This window comes from Tupaia chinensis, unplaced genomic scaffold (genome assembly GCF_000334495.1).
Source record: "Tupaia chinensis unplaced genomic scaffold, TupChi_1.0 Scaffold000489_1, whole genome shotgun sequence".
Lineage (NCBI taxonomy): Eukaryota > Metazoa > Chordata > Mammalia > Scandentia > Tupaiidae > Tupaia > Tupaia belangeri.
This window is the reverse complement of record NW_006160001.1, coordinates 1,485,935-1,498,886: the sequence shown is the minus strand read 5'-3', so window position 1 is coordinate 1,498,886 and position 12,952 is coordinate 1,485,935. Positions and strand designations below refer to the sequence as shown.

Genomic DNA, 12,952 nt, shown 5'->3' with positions numbered 1-12,952 from the left:
TCAACCCCCAGGGATGGCCACATGGCAATCTCTTTTTCTCCATTCTCCTCCCAGGATCTTGGGCACATGTACACATGTGCCCTGTGTGAATTTCAAAGTGCCGGGTCTGGGACTTGAATCATGGTTGGGAATATGTTGAGTACAGTGATATAATTGCTATACCACTTAATAGCTCCCCAACCTCACACTTTTAATAAGTAGAATATTCATTTCCTGCTACATGTGTACTAACTAGAACTTGTCTTTTAGAGTTGTAGTATGTATGGATTTGATAAAGTGGAAAAAAAACCCAATAGTATTAATTTGGGGATATGTTCATCTATATGATTAAATGATACTTCATCTTAAGAACATCAGTCTTTTTTTATTTTAAATTTTTTTCTTGTGCATAAGCGTCAGTATTAATATGTATTTATTAATATAAGCAGGATCCTTTAAAACCTAAAAAAGAAATATTTTTAAATAATGTATAAAGTATAGAGACCAGCAGTTGGAGTAATGGCTACGTTGCTGGACTCCCATGTAGTCGACCGAGATTCGAGTTCCAGACCTGGTGGCTTAAACTCATGCTGGGCATGAGAAGGGATTGCGGCGTGGCCATCCTCCCTGGGGCGGGGGGGCGGGGGGGAGTGATTGGGGGGGCGGGGGGGAGTGATTTCTTGCTTTCTATCTCTCTCTCTCTCTCTGTCTTTCTGGCGAGCGCACATGCAGTATAGCAAAAACCTCTCCAAAAAATAAAATAAAATAAAATAAATTTTAAAATGTATAAAGTATACATGTTGGTAATATGCTTGACATAGTTATGTCTAGAAAATTCTGTAAATTATGGAATATGACCATTGGGACTTCATCTGAATCCAAATCCGTCATTTACTGACCCTCAAACTAGGTCAATGAATTCTTATTGCTAAAGCAAATTTATGACCTGCAAACTCTAGTGTCTGCATTGCATGTTTAATACTGGTTGTGTAATTTATGATCATAGCATGGTAAGCATACATAGCAGGCTATAATTCAATACAGAGAAGAGAAACTGCCAGAAAGTAATGACAAGTTTAACTGATGATGCGAGGTTAAAAAAATCGTAAGAGGTAAATTTAATTCTTCATATGTTTTATATTACTAATTTGTTTGTTTTACATTTTTAAAACTTTTTCCTTTGGAATTTGAGAATTGGAGAATCAGAGAATGTAGACACAGTTTTATCCATAATCTGACACAGGATGTTTTTGGGATCACGATGGAGGTTTCTTAATTTCATAAAGTAGGCATCAGAAAAGGAGGATTCTTAGATGGGCTAGAGGTTTTTCTCATCTTTTTGTTTTCCAACATGAGGGGATTATAGTTTAATAGGAAAGAGAAACATTGAAAGAAAGATGGAATGAAAAAAGAAAGGAAAGGGGAACCAGCAGTTAGCGTAATGGCTATGTCGCTGGACTCCCACGTAGTCGACCGCGGTTCGTGTCCCGGACCCGGTGGCTTAAAAATCACGCCGGGCGCGTGTGCGTGCGTGCCCAAGATCCCGAGAGGAGAATGGAGGAGAAGGGATTGCAGCGTGACCATCCCCCCTGGGGGGTGATTTCTCGCTTTCTGTCTCTATGTCTCTCTCTGTCTGTCTGGCGAGCGCACGCGCCCTACAGTGAAAATCTCTCCAAAAAAAAAAAAAAAAAAAGTAAAAAAAATAGAAAGGAAAGGAAAAGCATAAAGAAAAAACGAAGGAAGATCAAAGCTATGATGAGAGCTAGATGAAAAGGGATAAAGAAAGAAAGTTGAAGACAGAGGATGGACAGTCTCCTCCTTTTACTCCTCCAGAAAAGAGTGTCATGTTGTTTTCCTCTGTCCCAGGACAATGTCGCCATAATTGCTGGAGTGAAGATTACCCTAATTTAATGAAATATGGACCATGAAAAGTTGGCTCCTTAATTGGTAACCAGGGATCACAGATAATGTTTTATTATTTTACTTTCAAAGAGCAAACTGGAGTTATAGTAACAATCATATTTTTTTCTGTTATATTTTTGAATAATAACAACACATAATTTAGACTCCTTTTTTTTTTTTTTTTTTGAAATATTTTTGCTATAGGGCTCGTGTGCTCACCGGAGAGGCAGAGGGAGACAGAGAGACAGAAAGGGAGAAATTACCCCCCGGGGGGATGGCCACACTGCAACCCCTTCTCATCTATTCTCTCAGAATTTTGTGCACTAGCACATGGTCCCAGGTCCAGGACTTGAACTGCAGTTGATCATATGGAGCACCTTAACTGCTATGCCACCTACAGGTCCCACAGACTCAGAGATTTCAAAGCTAAAAGTGAGACTACATTTTCCATTTTATGCTTCACATTTCACCAAACCATATTTACTCTGGGCATACACCTAAGATCATATTTTAGAAGTATTTTAGAATGACAATATATTTGACAAGATTTGGTAAATGGTCCATTACATTTCAAATAGTATCTGATACACACATATAACCAAACAGTAAAATAAAACTCTGGAGTTTCAAATGATCTTTCACCTATATTAGAGTTACTGTAAAATGGTGATTTAGCTTAGTGACCTAGGACAGTCTGAAATATGGAAGGTACAATTTGAGAATATTAAAATACATAATCTTTGATAAGAAGAAAGTCAGATCTACTTTATAATATGTATGAGAGGACTTGAAAGAGTCTATGGAGGGCTAGCAGGTGGTACAGTGGTTAAAGTGCTAGACTCCCATGTGGCCAAATGGGGTTTAAGTCCTGGACCCAGCAGTGGCTTGAAACTCATGCCAGGGGTGCGTGTGTGCATACCTAAAATTCTGAAGGGAGAATGAAGAAGGGATTACAGTGTGCCCATCCCCCTAGGAGGTGATTTCTCACTTTCTGTCTTTGTCTCTCTCTGGTGAGTACATGTGCCCCAAAAAATCTCTTTAAAAAATTTAATGGAGAAATTGAATTAAAGTATGAATTCATTTTGGTGCCAAAAAAAGGGAATTTCATGCATAGTTTTTTCATAATACATATTTTCCATAACTTTTGGAAGACCTTTCACATTTGCACATACCTGCTCAGATTATCTTGCTCTGCAACGTCATCATATACCTCTTGGTCATCTTCAATAGGTCTTGATGAAAGAGTACCGAGTGAAGTTTTCTTCCGTTTCAAAGAATCGTAGTCAATCTCTACAGCAGTTGTTTTAATATAACCATCTACCGAAAAAGGAAGATTTTATGTTAAGGCAACATAGTTAATTTTCTTGTTCTTTTCTTTTCTTTTTCTTTTCTCTCTTTTTTCTTTTCTTTCTTTCTCTTTTTCTTTCTCTTTCTTTTTATGAGAACAAGAAAGAGGGAAAGGAAGACAGAGAGAGGTATTTTTGACAGGGTCTTGTGGTATCACCATCTTCATGCCACACCTTCTCAATTACCTAGGATTATAGGCATATAAAACTGATCCTCCCATGTTCAAGTGGACCCAGAAATTGAATCCAGGCCTCTCATGTGGCCTCCAGCCTCCCAAGTCACTTCTTGGGCCCACATAGTTTAAATATTTGAAAGTTGTGAATATAATGTCAATTGTGCATTTGCTCTTTACAATTTCCTTTTATTTATTTGCTTGCATTTCTGATTTATAGACCTTCCATGTAGACATGCATTTTACTATACTTATCCAAGTCTTATCCTATTGTAGTTGTATGAAAACATTGAGTCTATTTTAGCTTCCAAAGTGCCTGACATGAAGGGAATTTTTTCCCTTTTAATATCAATGAGGGACCTAATACTCTTTGTTTCTGTTTGGGATAAAATAAAACTTCTATATCATGGAGCCTGTAGATGGCATAGTGGTTACATCACCGGACTTGCACCTGATTGACCATGGTTCAAGTCCTGGACTTAGTGACTTGAAACTCATGCAGTGTGTGTGTGAGTGTGTGCCCAAAATCCTGGGAGGAGAATGGAGGAGAAGGAATTGGAGCACGACCATCTGCTGGAGGGGGTGATTTCTCACTTTCCCTCTCACTGTCTCTTTCTCTCTCTCTCTCTGATAAATGCAAGTGCCCTAAGGCAAAATGCTTTACAAAAAAAAAAAAAAAGAACAAGAAAACTTTTATATAACATTTCCCACTAGAAAGGTAACACAGAGAGATGAAAATAGAAGTATACTGCCTTTTAAAATCTTCCTACCTTTGTCCATGCTGTAACATACTTCTAATTAGATGCTTATGAGTAGTACTCTTTTTAAAAAACATGTTTTCAAGAGAGAGCATGCACACATGCACATGAGAGAAAGAGAGCGAGAGAGATGAGCACCATTCCACAGGGTCCAGTCATGTCACAATCCCCTTCTTCCAGTCCTCCAGCCCACTGGATCTTGGGCACTTGTGCATGTGCTTGGCCTGTTTTAGAATGACCAGGCCAAGGACTCAAACAACAATCACAGTGTGCGATCTGGCGTGTCTTGAGCAGTGCATCACTGCTACACCACAGAGCTGGCCTGCTCATGAGTAGTTCTGGAAGAATTTGCACATTAAATATTGGTTCAAAATGAAAACACTCTGATGTCAGAGAAAAATGTGTACTCACACGATCCCCTTGTTCTGCCCAACCACTTTCCTTCAGGGTTGTCTGTGATGCGGATTATTTCAATTTCGTCTCCTTGCTTGAAGCTCAGTTCATTCTTCCCTCCTTTGACATCACAGCAAGCTTTTGCTTGATGGATAACTTGAATAGGGCCTGTAAGCTGCAAATAGTAAAAATATCATCACAACAGGCTTCCTTCCTATTCAGAAAACCTTTAAGAAATGCAGTTTCGAAAGATAAAGAGCCCACAATTTGCTAACCTGTCTATATCTCACATTTACAGGTTAGAATTGGAAATTGAGGGGAATGTTATTTCTGGTGAATGTTCTTATAAGGGGGTTTAGGAAAAGCCACAGAGGCCAAGCAGGACCAACAAGGAACAGGTGAACATTTATTTGGGTCCAGGAGACAGAGGCAGGAATTTGTTGACCTTAGGAAGGCTCCAAGGAACTGGATGGGACATGCTAGTGGTCTGTTTGGTAGATAAAGCTGTTTTTCCCTTTTGCAATGTGTAGTTATTCTGATAGTTCTCCGGAGTCCTAAAAAAACCATAGGGCAGGTTACAAGGTAGTGGTAGGTTGCACTTCCAAGAAAAGCACTCCCTCCTTCCTTTTCTTCCTTCCTTCCTTTCTTTTCTTTTTTGACTTTGTGTCACTTGTTTATGTATAAACCTGAAGAAGATATTACCTGTTATAAACAAGATATTTCAGAAATAGCTTTTTAAATTAAAAAACAGCAAAAAATGTTTTGTGAAGCATTTCAAAGTTAATATTCTGCATTGTATTATGGTTTTTTTGGCAACAGGAAATATTCTAGTTTAGATTATGAATCCTAAACTCCTAATTTCCTAATCCTAAATTAATATCCTTTTAAATAACTTTGTTGGATTTTTTTTAATTCATAAATATCCAAATACACATTGTTATTTTTTTTGTAGGGGTTTTTGCCTTATGATGTGTGCTCACCAGAGAGAGAAAGAGAGAGAGAGAGAGAGAGAGAGAGAGCGAGCGAGAGAGAGCGAGAGCATTAGAGGGAAAGTGAGAAATCACCCCTGGGGGATAGCCACGTCACAGTCCCTTCTCCTCCATTCTCTTCCCAGGATCTTGGGCACCCACGCACATGCACCTGCCATGAGTTCCAAGCCATAGAGTCTGAGGCTTGAACCACAGTTGGCCATGCAGGAGTGAGTTCAGCAAAGTAACTGCTGTGCAATCTGGTGGTCCATGCATTGTTACTTTTGAGGAAGCTCTATTTTATGTTATTGAATATGATACCATAAATTGTGAGGCATGTCTTTTTTATTTTTTAATTTGTCAGAAGGCATGTGCTTGTCAGAGAAAGACCTAGAGACAGAGGGAGAAAGAGAAAGTATCTCCTGTGTGGAGTGAGTGCAATCCCATGCCACTTCTCCTTCATTTCTCCATCCTTTTGAGATAGGGGGCATGCATATACTAGTGCCTGGTGTGTTTCTCAAGTTGTCAGGGTCAGGATTGGAACCACCTGGTAAGCCATGTGAGATCAGGCCTCCCTTAATCATTAGTCCATAGGACTGGTCCATGAATTCTTTAGGCCTGCTTGTGAATCCTTTTAGAAATGAACAATAATTTTGTAATTCATAGATATGTATATACCAGCTGAACTTGCTATTGAAAGTAGTTAGATTAATTGATATTTTGTGGATCAATAAAATGTGGGAGGAAATAAAAGGAATGGAAAACAACTGTAGACACCTGAGATAGTGTGGGAGGAAGGTGGGAAATGGCAGAGGGTGAGAAATAGGTATTAAAATATATATATATATATGTGTGTGTGTGTGTGTGTGTGTGTGTTGTTTTTTGATACTAGAAATGGAAAATTATTGATGATAACATGTATGAATAAGCCACTATGCAGTACATTCTGGATGAGAAATCACATTTTGTATGTTGTGACAATGCTCAGAGAATGAATATAAATTAATTAATTTTAAAAAATGTTTCAGAAGACAATTACAGTGCACTTGTCATTAGATTCTAGCTTTGTCTATATTTTTAGTTTAAGGTATTTTGTGAACCAATAAAATGTGGGTAAAAAGTTTAGTATGGAAGGTGGGACCAGCAGTTAGTGTAATGGCTATGTCGCTGGACTCCCACATAGTCGACCGCGGTTCACGTCCCAGACCCGGTGGCTTAAAACTCATGCCGGGCGCGTGTGCGTGCATGCCCAAGATCCCGAGAGGAAAACGGAGAAGAAGGGATTGTGGCGTGGCCATCCCCCCTGGGGGGTGATTTCTCGCTTTCTGTCTCTCTGTCTCTGTCTGTCTGTCTGGCGAGCGCACGCACCGTACAGTGAAAACCTCTCAAAAAAAAAAAAGTTTAGTATGGAAGGGAGAGAAGGGAAAGGGGAAGGAAAAAACAAGTAAAAGTATAGTTAATTGACAAACAAAATGAGAAGCTACTTGATAATGTTATAGAGTATTATCTTTGGCTTGATGGGCATGCATAGTATTTGTGCTGTAAAAAGGTTGTACATTGTAAAGATGTGATTAAATGTAAATAAATTAGTTAAAAAATAAGTAATTCTAAAAAAAAAAATGTAATTCAGATAATCACCCTACATGTATCTGACATATTGGATCTTACCAGATGAGACATGTCATCAAAGATATTATAGGCAAGAGAGAATAGTCCATGAGAGTAGCATTTGGCAGATAGTAATAGAGGTCACATATTACCAGAGAGAGGGAAGACAGGGGTTAGAAATCCAGGGAGACAAAGAGGATGAGAAATGGCAGGTACCAGAAGTCAGCTTGCATATAGGCCTAAAATAGAGGCAAACTTTTGAGCCAGATCCAGATACCAGAAATTAGAGTAGCTATTTCAAGGCAGGTGTGATTTATCCAGGAGACACTTGTGTTTCTTGCAAAAATGCAAAACATGCCATAGAGGTAGCTATGTGTGTAGTCCTAGTCTAAGACCCTAAGGCTAAGATGTAGTACATAATGGGAAGATCAAATATAGGTTTGAGTAACTGAGTATTCATTCTCTTAGTCAACATAAAATTTCCTGGGTGTCCACTAATTCTAAGTCACCATATTTTAATTGGATTTTATTGTCTTACATTTTTTAGTGAAGGAATAAGAAAACATATTGAACAAAACAATACTGTTATAAAGATAGTTACTCTTTAGAAAACAATGACTAGATAATTTTCTAACAATTTAAGGTTCCAAGAAAAGTTCTTTTTTGTGGAAGTTATACAGAGATAGTACTCTTTTACCCATCAGCAAGCAAGCTCTTACTTTAAATTTCTTCTTTATTTCTTGTTCTTTCTTTTCTTTCTCTTTCTGTTCCTTTTTCTCCAGCTCTAATCTCTTCTTTTCCTCCTTTTCTCTTTTCTTCTCTCGTTCTTTGGATGCTTCTCTGTGAATAAAAATTGTTAGGTTGTTTGTTCATGTTCAGGTATGAGTGGCTCAGGGCTGACTATCCACAGAGATTTCTATCTACAACAGAAAGGTATCTTAATGTTGGTAGCTAACACATGTACTTAGGATTTGTTCATTTTACATTAAACTTTGGATGTGTGAATTTTTTAAAAAAAGAAAGAAGGGGGTATCTGAAGTACAAGTGAAGGTAAAATACCAAGGGTTGTCAAAATCCTGATTGTGAGAGACTGTTTCTAAAACCAGTAGGGTGCACACAGCTGAAGATACTTCCCAATAGCTAGCTCTGCTATTCTTTTGATCTGTGCCCCCAGGTGGCAGACACTGTTTACCAAGGTCCTGCCCTTGCTATGCTTTGTGTTGGCATACATGGATTATCTCTCTCTCTCTCCTTCACATACATATATGCACATGCACTCACAGGTACACATGCAAATTTTGATTTAGAAATTTTAGTCTGAATTGGGTAAAAAGTAACTTGGTAGAAAAAATTAATATATCTGAGATCCACATACAAAAAAATAACATTCATTTCTACTTTCATCAACTTTCCAAGAAATTTCTTAATCCTGTGTTACTTAGAAACTCATCTTGAAGTTATTTTTACTCTGTCTACTTTAGCAGGCTGAAACGTTGGCATCTCAATACTGTATTTAATGATTTCTTACAGCACCTCTGTAGGTGAAGAAGTATAATTCCTAGATTTATTCATTTGCTCAAGGACACATTGAAAGTAAGAAATAGAGATTCCTGTCTCTGATTCTCTGCCTGTAGTTCATCTAGTAGGTTGCAAGTCCCTGGCCTCGAACACAACAGCCTTCTGAGTCTTCTGTAGAATCCTTAGAGAAATAAAGGATTATTGGTTCTTTGTATACAAATATGCCAATTGTCATATGCCAATCATTGGAACAAATGAAACCTTTCCTCACTTGGGTTGTAGCACACCCACTCACCCTCATACCAAATACTATATTCATTAAAAGGAAAGTATCATGGTTAAAAAAAATGTAATTCCTACATGTCTTCATATGTTTCTCCTTCACTCTCTTGTTCCTGTCAAGAAAAACATTGATAATTATTAATTTTGATTATTTAAAAATGTACACATCTTACATTAATCGAACACTTAGCAAAATAAGATTTTATAAGTTTATATTCTTTTCAAAAAAATTTTTATTTAACTTTATTTATTTATTTATTTATTTATTTATTTATTTATTTATTTTGATTTGACCAGAAAGGGACAGAGAGAAAGAGAGACAAAGTGAGAAAACAAGCCACCAGGTCTGGGACTTGAACCATGGTTGGTCATGTGGGAGTTCAGTGTCCTTAACTACCATGTCACCTGCTGGCCCCCTAAGTTTATATTCTTTAAGTATATGCAAGTTTGGTGTCTTTAAAATACTTTTTTGTCTTTAGAGACTGACTATAGCAAGCACAAAAGGTCTCTTTTTCTTTTTCCTTTTTTTTTAATTGCTAGTGTATGTGTGTACTAGCCAGAAAGACAGAGGGAGAGAGAGAAAGGGTAAATGCAACCTTCAATGGGGTATGGTGATGCGACAATCCCTTCTCTTTCAATTCTGCATCTGGTCAGAACCTTGGACATGCCAAGCATGTTTTATAGGCTGGTAGGATTGGTATCTGTACTGGCAGTTAGCTATGTGGGATCTGGCTCCTTTAACTACTAGTTATGGGGCTGGCCTGAAGATTTAATTTTTTATCTTGCTATAGAACTCAAATGTGTAGCTTAAATTTATGTTAAACACTACAACATTACTATGAATCAGTGTAATGCTTGATAGTCAATGGCTCAAGCACTTCAGATAAAATAGGATTATAAATGAAAAAATACCATTACTCATAATAATTTTCATTTGTTTGGTTTATACAAAAGGATGTTAATAATAGTAAGTTAAATATTCTAGTTATAGCAATATGACATTAGAAGAAAGAGGAAAAAATAAATCTCACCTCTTCAAGGTTTCCAGAACCTAAAAGATTAAAAAATATAGATTTAATACATTGTAAGTAAATACTTCAATGCAGGATTATTGGATATTATATAATAATATCCAAGACAGTTTGCAATCTAATATAAATTTTTGTAATATCCAAGACAGTTTGCAATCTAATATAATTTTTTTTTTTTTTTTTAGGTGGCTGTCACAAGGTGCATGCCTTTGGCTGGAGAGAGACAGAGACAGAGAAAGAGGAAAGGTAAGAAATCACCCTCAGGGAGGACCACATGCTGCAATCCCTTCTCCTCCATTTTCCTCTTGGGATTTTGGGCACACTCACACATGCCTGTCATTTTTTAAGCTACTGGGTCTGGGACTTGAACCACAGAAACAGCCATGTGGGATCCAGTGCCTTAACCACCATGCTACTTGCTGGCTCCCAGAACTCATCTTTTATCAAAGATGTAGAAGTACAAAATAGGATATGTACTTTAGGTCCTTACAATGGCTTTTTTGATATTTGAACTTAATTACAAAATTGTTTCATTGGCTTTCATAGAATGATGCAAAAAGTGGACTTAGGAGGAAAAGATGTTATCAAAATATCAACTAGTTCACACTTTTTGATTCTTTGAAATAAAAGGATTTGCTTTCTATTCAAGTATTTTTTTATTTTTATTTTTTCCAGACAGGGTCTCACTATATTGCCTATGCTGGTCATAAGTTTGAGGTCTTTCTGCCTGAACCTCCTGAGTAGTTAAATAATATGGATGCATGCTATTATCCCTAGGGGTAGCTGTGACCTAGGTCCTCCATAGGGCCTCAGCATGCCAAATAGCAGGGTCTACCAGCTCATGCTACTGTGACTGCGCCAGGATTTGGTTTCATATACCAAATCAATCAAGTCAATTAGATAAATATGTATGTTTATTACTACATAAGAGTTTAGTGTATTATCAACTGCTTACCAATATTAAAGCATAATATAATATAAAGACAATAATATGACACTATTAAGAGAAATAGAAATAAAAACAGTGTGGTTATAGGTAAACACATAGACCAATAGGATAGAGCAGAGAGCTCAGTGACATACATATACATACTCATATAATTTACACAGACACACACAGAGTTGACATCATATAAAGGTGGCACTATAGATTAGGGAAGAGAACAGGATGGGTTGCTTAAAGTATGGTAATAAGAAAAATGACTTCATATATAAGGCAACAAACCTAGATTTCTACTAACTCCTCAAAGAAGAACTATAAAGGGATCAAAAAGCTAACTGCAAGTGAAAAGATTTGTAGAGAAAAAATAAGAGAATGTTTTATTTTCTAGAAACAAAGACTAACAAAATTTAAAAAGCACAAGTTGCTGAGCAACTAATGAATTCGATTATAGAGAAAATTTATTTATGTTCAACCAAGGTCAGCATGGGTAAGGTCACAGACAATGGAGAGAATGGGAAATGATAGCAATGTCTGAGATCGATACGGAATTAATATATGACATGTAAAGAAAGTTCTGTAAGTCAGCCAGAAAAAGATACCAGCCCGAAGGGAAAAAAATGGTGAAAGAATAGAAAACAGGCAGCTTCTAAAAGAGAAAACCACACAGACTAATAAGTAAATGAAGTGCCCAAATTTAAGAGAAAGAGATATATGAAAATTAAACTCAGATATAATTTTCTACAAATTGGAAAGCAGACTCATGCCAAGTGCTGGTGAGATGTAGGCATGTTGGAATCTCCCTGCCTTGTTGATGCTAATACAGACAGGTACATCTCTTCTGGAGAGCACTCTAGACCTACTCGGTCAAGGTGAGTACTCCATAGTTACGACAGGCATTCCACTGCTGAGAGGTATCTTTGAAGTTTCTCAGAGGCCCACACAGGGTTAAGTACAAGAAGGCACATGCCAGTATTTTGTGGTACTGGTGAATCACAGGCATGTAAAATGTGCATGCATACCGTGGAGTCCCATGTGTAGTTAATAGCACAGATTAAATGTATACATAGTGACATAGATGGTCAAACACACAAAAATAACAAAACACATTATGCTGAGTGTATAAAAAACAGTGACCCATAACATACTGCTTATGTAAGTTAAGTTTATGCCTACCTACTATAATACGCCAAGAATATATATAAACACAGACACGCGTGCACACATACACACACACATTTACTAAACTAAAATATTTGCCTATGGTAACAGAGAAGAAGAAAAAGAGTGGCTCATGGAGATAAAAGGGAATAAAGATTCAGGGCTACCCTGGTTATGGGGCAGCCCTTCTATATTTTCTTCTGGATAATAGTGTTCACCTTCTGGATAACAGTGTTCACCTTCTGGATAACAGTGCTCACTGTATACTTTTCTTAATAAATTTGCTTTACCTTTTAAACAACAACGACAAAAAGCAAAAAAAAAAAAAAAAAAAGAAAAAAAAAACCCAAAAAACAAGTAAAACAAGGGAGGGATCTTGCATGCACCAATGATGATAACCCATTAATAAACCTATGAGAATGATTAACCCAAATTTCTATATTTGCAATAACAAATAAAAATTTTTTTTGTGCCTTCTTGCCTCTTACCATCCATGGGCATGATACCATCTTGATTTTCTTCATTTACAGGGCTCCTGAAAACAAGAAAGAGGAAAAAGTAAAAATGAATCACATAGGTGCCCAATTTACAGTAAAAAAGAAAATAAAATCTTTTTTTGATTATTCTTTTCTCTGAAGTATTTGCTCTGATAAAAAGCCTCAGACATAACTACAATAGGCTTTGTCTTGTATTTATGTGGCTTCTGCAGAAAAAAAAGAATTGGGAAGCTTGAGCACAGCATGGTCTGCATAGAGCAGACACATAAAATTAATCCATTGCTTTAGGAAAGTAATATTTTTTCCATTAAATCAGCAGTAAATCAATAATTCGATGTTGGAATCGGGAAGGCATTTGTTTGATTTTATATATATATATATATATATATACCAACG

General features: G+C 36.9%; 1 protein-coding gene across 4 annotated transcripts in view; it reads right to left on the bottom strand.

The window, feature by feature from the left end:
• FYB1 (FYN binding protein 1) overlaps positions 1-12,952 on the bottom strand; it is a 180,748-nt gene that overhangs the window by 41,292 nt on the left and 126,504 nt on the right. For all 4 annotated transcript variants that reach the window (XM_027774868.1, XM_027774872.1, XM_027774870.1 and 1 more), the window contains 6 exons: positions 12,548-12,594; positions 9,959-9,978; positions 9,006-9,040; positions 7,847-7,967; positions 4,570-4,726; positions 3,054-3,198 (listed from right to left, as the gene is read on the bottom strand). In XM_027774868.1, the coding sequence (XP_027630669.1) occupies positions 3,054-3,198; positions 4,570-4,726; positions 7,847-7,967; positions 9,006-9,040; positions 9,959-9,978; positions 12,548-12,594 (525 nt within the window). The remainder of the gene's footprint in view (positions 1-3,053; positions 3,199-4,569; positions 4,727-7,846; positions 7,968-9,005; positions 9,041-9,958; positions 9,979-12,547; positions 12,595-12,952) is intronic.